At 51.7% G+C, this 17,379-nt stretch overlaps 1 protein-coding gene and 1 long non-coding RNA gene across 11 annotated transcripts in view; one reads left to right on the forward strand and one right to left on the reverse strand.

Annotated features, from left to right (window-relative positions):
• The window catches only part of HIPK2 (homeodomain interacting protein kinase 2), a 182,656-nt gene that overhangs the window by 3,200 nt on the left and 162,077 nt on the right, over positions 1 to 17,379 (reverse strand). For 5 of the 9 annotated variants that reach the window (XM_042973531.1, XM_042973511.1, XM_042973508.1 and 2 more), the window contains 3 exons: positions 10,363 to 10,607; positions 4,286 to 4,443; positions 2,474 to 2,920 (listed from right to left, as the gene is read on the reverse strand). In XM_042973531.1, the coding sequence (XP_042829465.1) occupies positions 2,474 to 2,920; positions 4,286 to 4,443; positions 10,363 to 10,607 (850 nt within the window). Of the gene's footprint in view, positions 1 to 2,386; positions 2,921 to 4,285; positions 4,444 to 10,362; positions 10,608 to 17,379 lie in introns of those variants that run through there. The other 4 variants (XM_042973527.1, XM_042973535.1, XM_042973518.1 and 1 more) reach the window with 2 other exon arrangements.
• Positions 3,600 to 9,350, forward strand: LOC122235084. 2 transcript variants are annotated; one of them, XR_006213205.1, is made up of 3 exons: positions 3,600 to 5,086; positions 6,107 to 6,203; positions 9,222 to 9,350. It is a non-coding gene; the product is annotated as an uncharacterized LOC122235084 (long non-coding RNA). The 2 variants fall into 2 exon arrangements; XR_006213208.1 differs by lacking the exon at positions 9,222 to 9,350 and adding an exon at positions 6,890 to 7,334.

Consider the following 17,379-nt stretch of genomic DNA (forward strand, 5'->3'; position numbering starts at 1 on the left):
GGGACATGGGAGCTGCCTGCGTGCCTCCAGTGGGCCGTGGGGTCCTTCCTTCCAGCCTAAGGCCTGGACTAAGTGGGTTCCAGTTCGGGGACCTATTTCTTTGTTAGATGAGCAGAATTTATGGTTGGGGAGGGGGAGTTTCCAGAGTTATTTTACATTTCACAGCTAACAGCTAAGGTAGTGGCTTGGCTTCATGACTGAATCAGGCTGGAGAGCACTATAAAACCACTGTTCACAGTAGATGGTTAAGGGAGACTGTGGAGGGGGGCGGGGAGCGTGAGGATGAACTGACAAAACCAGGAGCCATCTCTTTGCACCTTGGAAACTTGGCTTTGGGATCGGTTAGGATTCAGCATCGAGAATCAGACAATTAGGACCACCCTTCCGAGCCCCATCTGTGACCAGACAGCGTCTCCCAACATTCACGTATCCAAGAACAATTTGCTATGAATGGAGCTCTCCCTACTCCCCCCCACCCCCACCCCCTGCAGTGTTCAAAGCCTGAGAAAACTTCCAGAATGTATCAAAGGTGCAAAGAGGGCAAAGGGCAAATTTCTTTGGAAACTTAAGTGCCCGTGGGAGTGTTCCAAAGTGCAGTGTAAGACCCCCTCGTGACCCTCCTAAATGTCCCTCCGACCTTCTGCCCACCAGACCCCTCTAAAAACCAAAGCCAAAGTCGAGTCTTGGGTAGGCCTGGTAATGTGAGGAAAGATTCAGCAGCAAACAAAGGTTGATGGTTGTCTACAGAGGGAGGGATCTGGCAGAATCGTGAGAGCAAAACACAGCTGGTGGAACCAGAGAGAGGGGCAGGGCCGTGCATGAACGTGGGGTGGGCCTGAGAGCCTGGTGCTGGGTACCAGGCCTCCTCTCCTCTGTCCCTTTCATATTAGGAAGGAGGTAGCCGCCAGGCAAGGCCAACATTTCCACAAACACAGCTGGGACCTCTGCTCCCACAGTACTAGAGCCAGCCCCACTGGTGGACTGAAGGCAGAGTGGGGAGAAGGTGCAGGGTGGGGAGTCTCTCTTGTTCTTTGTCTCCAAGATAAAAGTCAAATTTGTCCACCCGCCATCCATCTCCCACGTCTCTCTCAAGATCCACGGGTGCCCCCCGCTCCTGCCAGCTCCCTGATGCCCCTCTGTTGGCAAACAGCTCAAAAAAGACAACAGGTATTAAAATAAAGTTAAAACTCAAAACAAAACAAAACAAAACAAGGAAAGACCAGAGTAAAATCTACAACAGCACAAGAGAAGAGCTGAGGTGATGTGACTCGCCTCAGTCAGCTTCTTGGAGTACCATGGAAATCAACCCTCACACCGCGTCTGTCGGTCGGTAAGGCACTAGGAGGGAACGGTGTAAAATCAAGGATGCGAGAGCCGTGATGGCGGCGCCGAGGGACACACAGGGAGGGTGGCATCCACGCTCACACCCACACACACTCGTTCGTGCTCACACACCTGGACCACCACACTGGTTACATGCCTATGTTATACCACTTTTTTTTTTTTTTTTTTGTGCAATTACATTGAGTAATAGTCTATTGGTATCATCGGAGTTGAACACAAAGTAGAAAACGGGTGTAGACTGCTACATTCTACTAGGGTGTCGGCGACGACCACTAGCCCTATGCTACGTGACTAGGGATTGATTCAAAGAGAAAATAAATCTTCAGGAAAGAAAAAAAACCCCTAAAGTTTGCAACACACATTATTAATGACACCGGAGGAGTAACATTGCTTAGGGATTTATCCAGAGTGCTCGGGAAGAGAAAATGCGCCCTCTGCTAAGGGGTCTTCCGTCAGCCCTGGCCACCCCCCACTCCAGTCCTGACAAACGAGCCAGAACTGGGCTTTTGCCAACCCCACACCAACCCCCAGATATCAGCCTCCTCAGGCCATGGCCTGACCTTCTAGAGGGCTGCTGACCCTTTAGAGTTCTGGAAAAATCCCTAATTCTTATGTTCCATAATTAAAAATCTATTGGATTTCCACATCAGGTGTCCCTGACAGCAAATTCTTAAATGTCACTTGCCGCCATATGAAAATAATCTTTGAGAAGTTCATAGATAAAGTTCTTCAAAAACTGGGGCCCCCCATTTCCAGAATTTTCCGTCGCTCTCTTCTTCTCCTTTCCAGTTTGGTGCAGAATGGGTTCGTGAGCTGTGTTTTTTGTTACTGACGTTTTCTTTTTTTTCTTTTTCTTTTTTAAAATAAAAAGCATAGATTTCCCCCTCCTCAATCCCTTCTTTTTAAAAACGTTCTCTTCTCTGCTCTAAGTCCCCCCACCTCCTAGTTCAAGTTTCATCTGTGTCTGTCCCTGCCCCCTGCCCCCCCTGCCCCGTTGCATTGTTTGTGTGCCGCATCTTCAGTATAAAAAGCCCGGCTCCCACCTCACCCCTCCTCCCTCCTCCCCTCTGGCCATCCTCCCTCCCCTCCCCTCCCCTTCCAGTGTTTATATGTAAGGGTACTGGTTGACCTTGGCGGGGCTCAGTGGGTATCCAGTGTAGACGGTGGAGGCTGGAGAGGCGCTGATGTAGGTCTGGTGGGCAAACTGGGCTGGATACTGACTCGGGTGGATGGTGGGCGAGGGCAGGACCCGGGGGCCCATGCTCACGGGGACCTGATGGACGATGCTGGCCGGGTAGGCAGTGTGCTGCACGGTGTGCCGTGCTGAGCCTTGGGAGGCCACCAGATGGGCCACGGTGCCGGTGGAGCCCAAGGCCGCGGGCGCCGTGTAGGTGTAGAGGTGGGGCTGGGTGGGGAGGTGGGCTGCGGCGGCAGCTGCGGCCAGGTGGGGGTGCACAGTGCCGTGGCTGGGGCTGTTGTGCGGGAAGGAGTACGGGGCCTGAGCCATCGTGGGAGTGATGTAGGCCTGCTGCCGGCGGTGGCTCCCGGCGCGCTCTGCGGTGATGTGCTGCTGAGCCTGGAGGAGGAGAAGCACCAGGAGAGGGCTGCATTGGGGGCCAGACACGTGGGAGGAGAGGAAGGGGAGGAAGAGGAGGGGAGGGGGAGGATGAAGAGGAGGGGAAGAGAGTAAAGTGAGGAGGGGGAGGACGGTGCGGGAGGGAGGGGGAGGAGGGGGAGGTTGGTGAGTGGGGAGGGGAGGAGGGAGTGGGAGAAGGAGGGGGAGGTGGGCGGGGGGGGGGAGGAAGAGGAAGAAGTGGGAGGGAGAAGGGGGAGAAAGGGAGGAGGGGAGAAGGGGGGGAGTAGGGAGGGAGGGGGAGGGAAAGAGAGAGAAGTGAGAAGGGGTAAGAGAGGAAGGGGAGGAAAGAGAGGTGGGGGTAGGGAGGAGGGGAGGGCGGAGGAGGAGGAGGGAGGAGGGAGAGGGGAGGAGGCCAGAGCCATTGGAGTGACAGCAGGTGTCCCCCTTGCCACGTTAGCCTGGACTGAGAAGGGGCCAGAATGGCCGTAAGATCAAGCCAGCTGAAAAGGTAACAGGAGACTGTGTCTCCTCAGAGCACATGGGTCCAGGAAGTGTCAAAGGAGCCCCTCTGAGTGACAAGTGCTTCCTCCCTCACTGTGAAATCCTGTCCTCTAAAATCCTAGGCTCTTGGAAACTCTGTTGTTTGAAGTTATGTTGGTATAAATCTCTTCCAGAGAGCCTGAGTCATGACGACACAGGGACGCAGCCTCAGGTTATCAAGTGCACCGCCTCGGATGAGGGGTTTCTGAACACAAACTCCCCCTTCACTGCACCTCCATGGTGTCTGAGGAAACAGGCCCCTGGGTCCGCTTTGCAATTCAGACCTGACCTAGACCCTCTGCACACAGGCTGGCTCTGTCCATGGAGACCCTGCTTCATGTATAATTCCACCTAAACGCCACCCACCCTCTCCAAATCCTCTCTTGCCCTCGGTTTGGGGTTTTCTGGGTGTGGTCTGGCCTCCCTCACTGCAATGAACAGCAAGCCCGACTCCGTCAGACTATCTCCCTGGAATCCTGGTCTGACTGGGCCAGGACACCGTGGCTTACCCTTCGCTAGGCTGAACTGGCAAGACGTGGGCCATCCTATTGTTAAGCTTTGGCACTACGTCACTAAGTGCTTTGTGACATCGGACAACTCATTTACTTTGGGCTGGCTCTGTGTGACCCAGTCATACCAGCTCCCCCAATGGTAACCCATGGCGGGAAGAAGTCAGAGGTCCCTCAGGATGCGTCCTGCCGCGAGGGGGGGCTGAGGCTCTGTGGGCGGGGTGAGGGGCCCCAGCGGTGACCTGCTACCGGGCCGGGGAACGGAGGGGATGGCACTGACGTGCTGGCTGCTGGGACAGGATCAGGAGGCACTCACCTGGCTGAGATTGAGAGGCTGCTGCTGCTGGAAATGCGGTCCCGGCCGCTGTTGCCGGTAGGCGATGGCTCCGGACGAGCTCCCTGAAGAGTGACCGCTGGTGGAGGTCACGTTGCTGGAGGACTTGGACTTGTAGGACGAGTGCTGGCCAGTGTTGACTGTGTGAGGAGGAGCGACAGGTCACAGAGGGATCACACGTCCTCCGCTGCCCAGAAGACCCCGCCCCTCCAGGAAACAACGGTGGTCTTCCGGGAAGGAATGGGTTCCCAAGACTGGCCCATCAAAGTCAGCCTCGTCTCCCCTGGATCCAGTTAAGAGTCTGCCCAGAGTCTGGACGGGCCGCTGGGCTTTGGCTCGCCCCAGGGGTTAGGAGCCCATCCCAGCTTGCTGGGCTTTAGGATTCTCATCTGGTGACATGGAAAAGCACAAGGAGAGTGTAACGCAGGAAAGGAGGAGAGGTCTCTGTAGCTCTTCGTGCCCCATGGGGCTTGTCTGCTGAGATCCAGAGACACAGTGACAGATAAGCAGGGCGTGGATAAACAAGCCTCAGAAAGAGGACCACACACGTCCTGAGGGAAAAACAACTCATGGTTGCTAGTGTGAACTAGGCGGGTATGAATGAAGACGCTAAGTATGAATGAAGCATCCGCCAGTGAGCAGGCAGGCCCTTGACGTAACTGGGTTGGATCAATTCCATTACAAATCTCAGGGTGGTGAAACCAAAGTCAAGGAGGAGATGGCTAGGGCCAGCAAGAGGGAACACTGAGTAACCGCTGAAGGAGAGAAACACGAAGAGTGAAGGTTTGGGACACCGGCAACTTGGGGATGGGAGACGGGGGTGCGCGCTGAAGTCCACGAGGAGCCTCCCTGCCCCACAGGCAGCAGAATGCCCTCCCCCCACCCCCACCCCGGAGAGCGAGGGCTGCCTCACTGGGGAGGGAGGTGGTGGGTCCTACCAGGGACCCCCAGATCTGTGCATTGGCACCTGTGGGTCTTCTCCTCCCACCCACTGAATCAGAACCCCATGGGGAGGTGCCTGGGAATCTGTATTAGTAATAAGCGCCCCAGGAGAGGAGGCAGCCAGGCCCTGGTGTACGGAGCTATGCTAAAGCCAAACCCATTCAGACTCTCAAAGGCCTTCCAAAACCTGGGGGGTTGAGGGGTTTGGGGGACCCACTGCAGGGTAAGAGAAGGAAAGCCGCAAATGTCGGCCATGGGCAGGGCCTGGTTTCTCCCCTTTGCTCAGCCGCAGTGCTACTGTGGTGGGGCCAGAGTCCTTGCTGGTCAGTAGCAGGCCACAACTGTGCTTGCTGTGTGGGCCCCAGCGGTGGAGGCTGTCTCTCTGTCCCTGTTCCAACTTTCCGGGCACTGCGTGGTGATTATATTTGAAGGAAAACCCTGAGCTCGAGTTATCCGTAGCTTGAGTCTACAGTGAAGAGGTTAGAAGTTGTAGATGAAATGGTGTGACAGAGCCCAGCATGCACCTCTTACCAGCACTGCGGGGACAGGGAACGGGGGGCTGGGTCAGAGAAGGGGACCTCCAGATAAGGGGTGGGGTCTTGTGAGGGACCAAGACATTAAGATGGGGAGCCAGACTCCTGTGAGGTCCAGCCGCATGGCCTTGGTCCACTTAATTAATCTCTCGGTGCTTCCATTTTCGTATCTGGAAAACTGGGAGAATAATGGTAACTCTATAGGGTGGTCATGAGGTTCATATGAGTTAATGTACATAGAACACTTAGTGTCTGTCATGTGTTAAGCTCTTAAATGCATTAGCTATTGTTAATATCTTTCTTATTGAGCCTTGTCTCCTGGCTAAAGCTGATGCTCAAGGAACAGGCGTCTCCTCCAAGCCGGGACAACCAAATCCTGTCTCCTGGAAATGGGAAGCTGGAAGCCTGGGAGTCACCGGGTCAGGGTGAGGCAGTGCTCCAGAAAGCAGGCGTTGGGCCTCCAACAGCCCAGGTCTTAGGAGTTCTGGCTCCTGCCCAGCCTGGGATGTAGTTGTTGAACTTTCCCTCAGCTCTCTTAATTCCTTCCAATACATTATGGGTCTGACGGCATAAGTGTAGAGTTCACTCAGCTGCCTTCCAAAGGAGCCTTAACTAACCCAAGAGATCTGGGAAGGTTATGTGAGAAATCCCCAGGGCTCCTTCCTGAGCTCAGAACCACAGGAGGGGTAAGTTCTGTGAGAAAACGGACTGCGGTCTGCACAGCATTTGTTGTGACTTGAGCCCAGGGAACACCTGGCTGGCTACAACCTGTTCACACCTCGGCCTCTGTGGGTCACCTGGGCACCAGGAAGCTGAAGAAGGCTGCTGTTTGGATTTTTCTGAGCCTGGGTGTTTCTCAACACCACAGGCTGGGGACAAGCAGGCATCGGAATGAAGTTCCTTCCTGCCTCTTACCTGTCACTAGAAAGACTCTGCAGCATGTCCCCACAGGGGAAAATAAATCTCTCTTCACAGTGGAAAGTTAGACCATGGGGTTCCCCGGAGACGGCAGCACTGGTTGCTTTAGAACCAGTAGTCTTACCGCGGGGAATGACCTCCCCCGTTCCAACCTTTTTTTTTTTTTTTTTTCTTGGTTGGAAATATCCCTCAGAGAGTCTCAGCCGTTCAGACAGCACGCAGTCCTTGTGGAAAGACAGTGGGGTAAGACCTCTGAGCCGCCCCGCCGCACGCAGGCACAGAGCGCGATGGGCCGAGGATGCAACCGGTTAATGTAACCTGAAAGGCGTGAAATGCGGCTCCACAGAGCTGTCCTCTCTTGCCTTGGTGGTTTCTCAAGACACACAACTGCTGTTATACTGGCAAAGCTGGCCCTCAGCCTCTTCACTCGTCTCCACCAAGGGTTGGACCAGGTGGTCTTAAAGTTTCAGTAACTCTCCTCAAAATTTTGTCACCTCCCATAGAATGGCACCAGCATCAAAGCCTGACAAAGCTCCAAGCTGGACGGTTTCTTTCTTTTTTTTTTAAACATCTTTCTTTCTTTCCTTATGTTTATTTTTGAGAGAGAGAGAGTGTATGTGTGTTCGCGCACGTGCACGCGTGAGGGTAGGGGAGGGGCAGAGAGAGAGGGGGCACAGAGGATTTGAAACAGGCTCAGCACTGCCAGCAGAGGGCCTGATGCAGGGCTTGAACTCACGAACTGCGAGATCATGACCTGAGCTGAAGTTAGACGCTTAACCGACTGAGCCACCCAGGTGCCCCCACGCTGGAAGATTTCCAACCTGCGGAAATCTGGCCGCTCTCTCATGCATCCTTCATCTAGTTTTAAAAGGCCAAGAAACATTTAGCACCAGCCACCTTTAAAAACAAATGAATTCGTAGATGACCTCAAGAAGATCCGTTTTGAGCCGTCATCCATCTTTTAAAGGGATCATTACTGTGACAGAGTCCCCCTGGGGTGTCTCAGAGCAGGGGTATTCCCGACATAACAGAGTAACAAAAATCACTGTCTCATGGTTGCAGGTCTCAATCCCTGATTTGAAATCCCTGGGACCACACATTCATTTTTGAAATGCAGAAGTTTAGGTTTTAGAAAGGTTCAACGTATTAGGTTACCCCCAGCAGAGCCTTGGGCACCACTTTGTAATCAAAGACATGAAGATTCTCTCTCCAAAACACAGGGATATTTCACTACGGGGCACAAATGACCACGACAAAGAGACTGTGCACGGCCCCTCGTTGACTCAGGCCAGGTTTCACCACCAATGAGTTTGCTATAAAGTTAAAATTTGGTGTTCAGAGTTTTTTGGATTGCAGATGAGGAAGGACTATCTCCTCTTCCTGTTCGATAAAAGGGCCAGGCTTCCTTGAGGGTTTCAACAACATAGTCTTGAGACCCGCTAATTAAGCAGGAAAGCCCTTCCCACTAAACCGTGTGCACCACAGGCTGCATCTTTTTTTGTTTTGTTTTTCAGATTTTGTTTTTTTTTAAGTAATCCCAACATGGGGCTTGAACTCCCAACCCTGAGATCCAGAGTCGCATGCTCTACTGACTGAGCCAGCCAGGTGGCCTCTCAAAAGCTGCAGTCTTAAGCCCGTGTGCGTAGGGCTACCTGAGGGCTTGAGGGTCCATGGCGATAAAGACTTAAGGGGTCAATTTCCAGATTCCCAATTTGCAAATGTATCTTTTCCTGAACTGATTTACCAGCACTAACATCTACTGGTTTTCCTTTCCCACCTTCTCTCTCACATCCACAGTCTCCTATTCCTTCTGGAAAGTTAATATGGTGTGTTGCCTCCAGGCATGCAAAGCCTGACCAGCTCCTGAGGGGCAGATAGTCCCCTGATATCAAAGCCAAGCCTTGTGCAGTAAGAAACACGGAAGGCTGTCCAGCCTTACCTTATTCAGGCTGCAGACGCTTTTGTAAACTCCCCACCCTATCCATCCATTCACGAAATAAAATTCGGAAGTGAGGCGGTGGTCACGGGGAAGGTGTCACAGAGGGGAGAGCGGCTTTGGCTGCCTGGCCGAGGAGGAGTAGTTGCTCACTAGGGGGTAAGGCGGGGTGCCGGGACCGGGGGAGTTGACTGTGCAGCTCCAAGGTCTTAACAAACATTTAAAGTACTTCAGTAATGACGCGACATACACAACGTGACAGAAGTGATATCTTTGCCAGGATGTGAACTTAAAAACATGCGATGGATATCGTTTTAAACATTGAAGGATTATATGAGCAGCACAGTATGAGGGCCGCTGCTCTGAGGAGTCCTCTCTCCTGGGCAAACCACTTTGTCTGTCTCACGGGTTCCTTTGGTCCTAGAGAGTGTTGCTTTCTGCCAAGGTTACCAGTAAAACCCTTGCCTGGGAGAGAAAGAGGGTTCTGGAAGAGAGATACCCTGTGTCCCACACTATGTGGGCCGGCCTATGGTGCTGGGCTGGGAAAGTTCCTAAGGACCCCATCCTCAATTCTGCTCTTCCCTCTCAGGGGCAGAACCAGAGTGGCCCATGACTAGTGGGCCTCACACGTGGCGACCGCCCCAAGAAGGTTCCAAGGTCTCCTGCAGCAGGTGACACAGATGGGTGTCCTTCCTGGTGAATAGCTCCCTGAATCTTTTTTTTTTTTTTTTTAAAGAAAATGTCTATTTTGTGTGTGTGTGTGTGTGTGTGTGTGTGTGTGTGAGAGAGAGAGAGAGAGAGAGAGAGAGAACAAGAAAACGAGTGGGGGGAGGAGGGGCAGAGAGAGGGAGACAGAGGCTCAAACTCACAAACCACAAGACAGCGACCCGAGCCAAAGTTGGACACTTAACTGACCGGGCCAGCCAGGGGCTCCAATAGCTCCCTGAATCTAAGCAAGGTCTTTTTTTTGGCAGTTTGTTCCTCTTCCCTTCTAAACAGTGCTTTCGTGAAGGTGCTGCCTTGGATGGGCTGGTGACGGTCTGTGGCGGGGAAGCGGATGGCTTTTGGTTTGTTGCCCGAATTCTGCCACTGGTGAGTGTGAACAAGGGAGTCACTGAAGAGATGCCACCAAACGTGGGCAGAGCCACTAAGTTTACTTGGAAGGTTACGTTCTCGGTCTTTATTCTAGAGTGCACTTGTCAGGGCGAGCCTCCAGGGGATGGAAGGACTCCTTTTTCTCAAGCCACTGTGAGAGCAAACAAACACACCCGCCACGACCTCTCCTCCCAACAGTGAGCCCCGAGGCGATGCGGAGCCGAACCTCCGTCATCCTCACCTGCCAAGACTCAGAGAAAGTTCTTTCCACCCAGGAAGCTGCTCTACCACTAGGGCTTCTTCCTGCTAAAAGTCAGTCAGGAACTCCCTAAAACGGGTCATCGCCGACCCGTGGATAAGGAACCGGGTGGCGTTTGTTTCGTCCTTATCAGCCTAGTCAAAGGGAGAGCCACTGTAAAGGTGGCAAGGTATTAATTATAGAACCGAAAACTGAAAACGCTGCTTATGCAAAGTGATGGTGAGCAGAATCCTACCCTGGCTGCCTGAGCGAGACCCTCGGGGGGAGGATCGACCACAACCCGGTGCTTATCAGCCTCACACAATTGCCAATAGCAGGAAAACGGGCAAAGCAGTGTGCAGAGAGAGGTTCCCGGCCTGCCCTGGCCCCAAGTTACCTGGCCCCAGGCTATCACATTCCACCAACACTTCGCTGGCCTGGGTTTTTAGGGGTGGCACGATGATAGTCCGGGGGTTCCCAGTGCAGTGATTCTCCAGGCTCCCCTTGGTGTCAAAGGTGTTGGCGTGGTGCCCAGTGCGGTGCTGCACGGAGTAGGGGCTGGTGTTGCTGGAGGAGTCGGAGTAGGGAGAGTCGTGGACCGTGACGCAACTGATGACGTTTTTTCTCTGCTTGGAGACAGTGCTGAAAATGGAAAGGGAGAAATCAGAACCACCAGAAAGCTGTGAAGTGAGACACCAGCCGGCGTTCCAGAACTGGCCTGTGGGACAAGCCCCTCTCTGTGCTCCGGGACAGGGCTGGGGAGCGGGGCAGGAGAGGGGGTAGGAACGGGGAGGGTGGGCACCCAAGTGTCACCTGTCCAACCGGCAGCAAGCGGACATGTGAAGACATGAGAAAGGGGCTGGAGCTGGGCCCACAGGCACTTCTGGAATCTGGAGAGAAGCTTCCAGGTGGGCCTGGGCTTCCCCCCAACGCCCTTCCCACAGCAGAGCTAAGCAGAACTACAGGGGAGGCGCCTGTAGCCCAGAGCTGTGTGGAAGCACCCCGAGCCACCAGAAGGGGACATCTCAGCAAGTAGAGAGAGCCCAGCAAGACCCTGGCACCCCGAGGCCCTGGTTTGGGAGGACATCGCTGGGCGCGGAGCACCATCAGCTTAGGCTCGGGGCCTGGGACACCCCGCAAACGGAGGCAGGGAGCAAGGTGTTCAAGAGGGAGCAGGATGCAGACAGAGGGGTGGATAAAGAGGGAGGGTCTGAGGAGGTTGACCACACAACGCAGTTCTGACATGCCGAGAGACAGAAGTCGGGAGCTGGCCGTGACACTCTCAGCCACCTCTTTGCTGTGCGGTATTACGTGGGATGACTCTGTGGCAAAGGCCACCAGGACATCTGAGAGTCCCCTTCTCAGGGGAGGCCTGGCCCTCCTGTAGCTTCCCTCCCGCCAGGGCCCAGGACGAGGGAGGGGACGACACTGTGCCTAGTGAGGTCAGAAGGGCTCCCGTGGGGATGATGCCTACAAAAGAGTTGCCTGGACTCTCCTGTATCTGAAACTTCATTCTTTGCTGACAGGGAGGAACCAGCCTTGGAGGGCTCTTGGCCAGCACACATCTTCTCTCCTGAGATATTTATGCATGCGCGGCTACTAGGGGAACCAATTCCGTCTGCCTCCAGGATGGGCTGGTGGGATGATGGATGTGGAATTTGTTGCTTATTGTGAAGGTTGTAAAAATGGATTCCATCTATTTTTATATACTGATCATCTATTTTTAAGAAATATCGATCACCCCAAGTAAGACGGTCAGTTTCCAGCTGATTTGCTAAGAGAAGAAGCTGCTATTTATGGAGTGCCTAATGGAACCACAACCCCCTGAGGTGTCTCGCCCAAGGTCACACGGTCAGTCACGGGCCAGACTCTTTCCAAGATAGATCTCTGCCACCCTAAGGGCAGCAGAGAAGTGGACGAGCTCAAGCACCCCGGGCAGCCGGGCAGAAGGAAGCTAAGTGGAAGGACACGCAGTAGGTGGCCTACAAAAGGCTGGAGGGCTGAGAGGTGAGCCCACGGAAGGTCTGAGCCCCTGTGCCCCAAGGCCTGACGCTACTGACATCCGGGCTGAATAATTCTTCTAGTGGCTGCACGTTGTGTCCTTCTTGCTTCAGGGTAGAAATGTCCCTTCCTACCAGTGTCTGTGGGTAAGAACACGGGCCCTGCGGCCAGGGGCCTACCTTCGGCGTGTGCCGGGCGTGTGGCTGTGGGCAGCTAGCTGCTCAGCCTCTGAGTGACTGTCTCATCATCAGTCAAATGTGGATAACGGCAGCACTTACGCATACAGGCTTATGTTGAGAAATGAGAAAACCCACAGGATGTGCTGTGAATGGCTTACGACACACAGTAAGCAGAGGTTAGCCATCAGGATCGTTATTGTTGTGCTGGCTCATTGAACATGTGAAAGCAGGTTTGCAAGAACAGATCTAGGCAAAGTGATTTCTATCAAAGTATGGACTCAACGGAGAAGTTTCTAGTCTGTGAATAAACCAGAAGATTGATATGAGAGAAATTAAAAACTCATTACTCAGAGATCTTGGAGATCTGGGGTAGGTGCCATGGGGAATTCCTGTACAAAGAAATATAACACGTGCCTCTGCCCTGGAGGTGATTACAATTTCAGTGGGGGACTGTGTAAAAACATGACAAGTTAAACAGTAAAAGCTTTAAAATAATCGGTTAAAGAGAATAATGGATGTCACAAAGCCTTCTGTGATGAACTGTCAAATGAGTCGTACAGACGGTAATTGTTAAGAACTCAAAAGAAGGCAAGGAATGAATTGACTGCATATATTTGCGGCTCTTCACGTTAACTTTGATGAGATACATTTTAATTAATAAAGACCGACACTTCCCACTTATAACAGTTGAAATGCAAAAAATCCATATGCTTGCTCCTCACAAAGCTAAACGCAGAACTACCACAGGACCCAGCAATTCCACTGCTGGCTATATACGCAAAGGAACCGAAAGCCGGGACTCGAACAGAAATTCATTTGCCAGTGTTCACAGTAGCCTTATACACAACAGCCAAAAGGTGGAAATAGCCTGGGTGTCCATTAACGGATGAATGCATGAGCAAAATTTGGTACATCCACACCGTGGAATATTAGCCATAAAGACCAACAGAGTCCCAACGCATGCTACGATATAGATGACCCTTGGAAACATGCTAAGTGAAAGAAGCCAGATACAAAAGGACAAATATTGTATGACTCCACTTACATAAGGTACTTGGAATAACCAAATTCATAGAGAAAGTAGATTCAAGGTTACCAGGGATTAGGGAAGGGAGGAATGGGGAGTTCTTACTTAATGGGTACAGAGTTTCTGTTTGGGGTGATGACAAAATTCTGGAAATGGTGCTGACGGTTGCACACATTGTGAGTGTACTTAATGTCACTGAATTCTATACCTGAGAGACAACAAAGCAAATGGGATTAGTGGGGAGGGGGGAGGGCACCGAGACCTGGCGCAAAACCTAGAAAGTGGGGAACCAGGAAAAAGTCCCTGAGGTTGTGGAATGAGGAGGGAGCGCTGCCTTAGAAAGGCAGATAAGGAAGGGGCACCTGGGTGGCTCAGTCGGTTGGGCGTCCAACCTCGGCTCAGGTCATGATCTCACAGTTCATGAGTTCGTTTGAGCCCTGCGTCGGGCTCTGTGCTGACGGCTGGGAGCCTGGAGCCTGCTTCAGATTCTGCGTCTCCCTCTCTCCTTGCCCCTCCCCTGTCACACTCCGTGTGTCTCTCTCTCTCTCTCTCTCTCAAAAATAAGGATTATTTAAAAAAAAAAAAGACATGACTTGAAGCTGTTTTCTGTGGTCGGGGGGAGGGAGCGGATGATGGAAACGACTGCCTGTGTGCATGGTCTGCTGTGTATTAAGATGTTACTAAAGGAACCCCCCTTCCCATACCACGCACACACCATCACAAAGTGCTCCCGGTTCCTGAGGGGACGCAGGGACTTGTGCTGCCCTGTCCTTCACTCTCAGCTTCCGCCACCGTCAGCTGTGCATAACTGACGCACACACACAGCGGCTCATCGGGTCACCTCGCCAGACGCAGACGTGTCCTGCCGCAGGTGCACAGTCCGTGGCTGATGAACCCCACACGAAGAACAGAGCCTGGCTTCCAAATGTGTCTCGGGGGCTGGTGTTCGCTCTGGTCCCGGCTCCACTGTCCATTCATCACCTGGACAGTGGCCTGATATTAGCACGACCCTGGGCATCCCTCCACTTCCAACTTGCTCTGAAATCCACCAGGGAAAGTGGCACGAAGGGATCCATTGTGAGGGCCCCACAAAAATGCATTATTGAAGGCATTGAAAATAGGATTTGGTTTACTCCTAATTCGGAGAGGAAATCAATCTCTTTAGTAAGTGTACCTTCTATGTAGACCCAGACATGGCCAATTTCTGCTGACCAGATCCTCCTCAGGTTCTGGGTAGTTTAGAAAACAAGCAAACACACGCACACCAGTAATTTCAGCCAAACTGGAACAAAATTCAAATTGGATGTACTTAAATTCTCACTTTTCAATTTAAATTGTGGAGCAGCTTCACCTCAGCGTGAGTCAGAATCTAAACACACAACGGGCCACTTGGCGGATCAGTGGGCTTCTTATTACCGAAGAAGAATGAGTTGCTGGCAAAGGTCTTATAGCAGCGGACAGCTTAGTCTGGAAGACCTGGGAGAATTTCCTAGGGAAACCCCCTAGGGAGGGAACCTTTCCGCCAGAGGCTGAGGGTCCCGCACGTCAGAGCCTTGATATCTACCAAGGAGTGTGGGATAAGATCTCTATGAACGGTTCATGGGTCTCATCCTTTGTTTTCAGAGTTGACAAGTCCCTCTGCCTGATGAGCAAATAGGTCGACACAGTCCAGGGCTAACTTACCTACCTCTTTGGATTTGCCTCTGACCGGTTTGGAAAAGGTGAATCAGTTTTGACAGCTCTGTTTTTACTCTCCTCTACCGCTAAAGATCTCTGTGCTCTAACTGAATACACTATGCAGATTCGACAACGAATGGGAAGCAGTTATTTCAATGAGTCACTTTAACAATGAGCACCCATGTGACATTTATTACTACGGATTCTTTAGGCTCATTTATACTGATTCTATTGGGATTCATTCCACTAGTGTCTAATTATTACTGATCGTTTATCAATCTCATCATGAATTGAGAATCGGGCGTAGAATGAGAAATCTATGCTTAAGTGGCCTCGGCAGAACATCACTTCTGAATGAAGAGCAGAGCTTCCAGATTTCCACAACTGCATTGTGTTGTGATGGCGATAGCTGATGTTCATCATTTTTAAACGATGACAAGAAACGAAGGGCTACGAGCCACAGAAATCAGCCCCGAAGGAGGAAACCTTGCTGGAGGAGGGGATGCTAGCCTGTGACTCCTCCCCGTAGGCCCCTATCCGGAGCGTGTCTCTGATTTCTGTTTGCCAATCTCAGTCAACCTCATCCTTCGAGACCAGGGTCAAGACTCATCTCCACTAACAAACTTTCCACGACGTACTTCACCGCCCCGATTCCACGGTCAATGCCGTATGTGATAAAAACCGGGCGTCTCTTACAACACTGATTAACAGTCATAGGCGGCGTTTATAGGATGCGCAGCGGCTGTTCGAAGTACTTCACGGACATCGATCTCTGATCCTCACAGCAAGACCGTGCAGTAAAGAACATTCCACTTCTGACTTTAACAATACTTAACATGGGATCCACCCTCTCGATCAGATTTTAAGTACACAGTACCGCGTGGCTGACTATGGCCGCAGGGTCGGTAGCACAGCGCATCTCTGAAGCTCGTTCATCTGGCTCAACTCAGAGCCGCTGGCAACAGAGATTCCTCTGCTTAAGTCTAAGGATTGACTATTTTAGGAACCTTGTGTTAAGAGGTTTTTTGCTCACTGTAGAATTTCCTTCTTTTTCAGGCTGAACAGCATTCCATTGTATGTACCTGCCATGGTTTCTTTACCCCTCATCTGTCTGCCCATATGATGGACACTCAGGCTGTTTCCACCTCTTGCCTGTTGTGAGTAACGTAGCAATGGACATGGGAGTGTGCAGATGTCTCTTCAAGATCCTGATCCCGCTCTTTTGGATAAATGCTTAGAAGTGAGATCGCTGGATCAATGGTAGCTCTGTTGTTAATTTTTTGGAGGAACCTCAATACCGTTTCTCATAGCAGCTGCCTGTTTACACTGCGTTCCCACCAACAGTGTGCAAGGGCTACAATCTCCCCATAGCCTCGCCCATACTTCTCTTCTGTTCTTTTGATGACAGCTATTCTGATAGGTGTAAGGTGATACTTGGTTGTGGTTTGATTTGTGTTTCCCTGATCGTTAGTGATGTTAAGCATTTTTTTCATAAAGCTGGCCACTTACGTGTCTTAAGAAATAACTACTCAAGGGCACCCGGGTGGCTCAGTCGGTTAAGCATCTGACTCTTGATTTTGGTTCAGGTCACGATCTTATGGTTTGTGGGATCAAGCCCTGCATTGGGCTCTGTGGTGATAGCATGCAGCCTGCTTGGGATTTTCTCTCTCCCTCTCTGCCCCTCCCCCTCTCAAGCACGCACATGCTCTCTCTCTCAAAATAAAGAAGCTTAAAAAAAAATCTATTCAAGTTCTTAGCCCATTTTGTAGTCACGTTTAGTTTTTTTGCTATTGAGTTATCGTGAGCATGCTGTCATTTTGTCACTATGCCATTTCCCTTTTACCCCACCTTTCCTACCCACAAGCCCTGAAAATGTAAACTGACTGCAACTCCTCTTTCTGGTTCCGGTGACAGTGTTCTTCTCTAAGCACGGGACATCTAAGCACCGGGCATGGAGTCCTTCACACTGACAGGTGTCTCAGCTGATGGAGAGGAGGGCTGCTGGCTCTATCACTTTCACGGGGATGCGTGTGGCTCGCTGTCCTATTCCCATGCCCCCTCCACCCAGTTAGAAATACATGGCTGAGTACATTTAATCTGCCCTTGTGAGGACAGGGATCAGAAGCTGATACCTCCAGGCTAATGTGCTCCTTCTGATATATTTCTTAGCTCTCAATTTGAAGTCATCAGTGAGAACAACAACAAAAAAAACCCTACATTTTAAATTTGGCACATACGTTCAAGTTATATTATTTACATGTTTGGAAAAAAATTTTTTTTAACGCTTATTCATTTTTTGAGAGACAGAGAGAGACACAGCATGAGTGGGGAAGGGGCAGAGAGAGGGAGACTCAGAATCTGAAGCAGGCTCCAGGCTCTGAGCTGTCAGCACAGGGCCCAATGCGGGGCTTGAACTCACGAACTGAGAGATCATGACCTGAGCCGATGTCGGACGCTCAACTGACTGAGTCACCCAGGTGCCCTATTTACATGTTTATATCTATGTGTAGGTCTCTCTCTTACCACACAC

Source organism: Panthera tigris, chromosome A2, assembly GCF_018350195.1.
Source record: "Panthera tigris isolate Pti1 chromosome A2, P.tigris_Pti1_mat1.1, whole genome shotgun sequence".
NCBI lineage: Eukaryota > Metazoa > Chordata > Mammalia > Carnivora > Felidae > Panthera > Panthera tigris.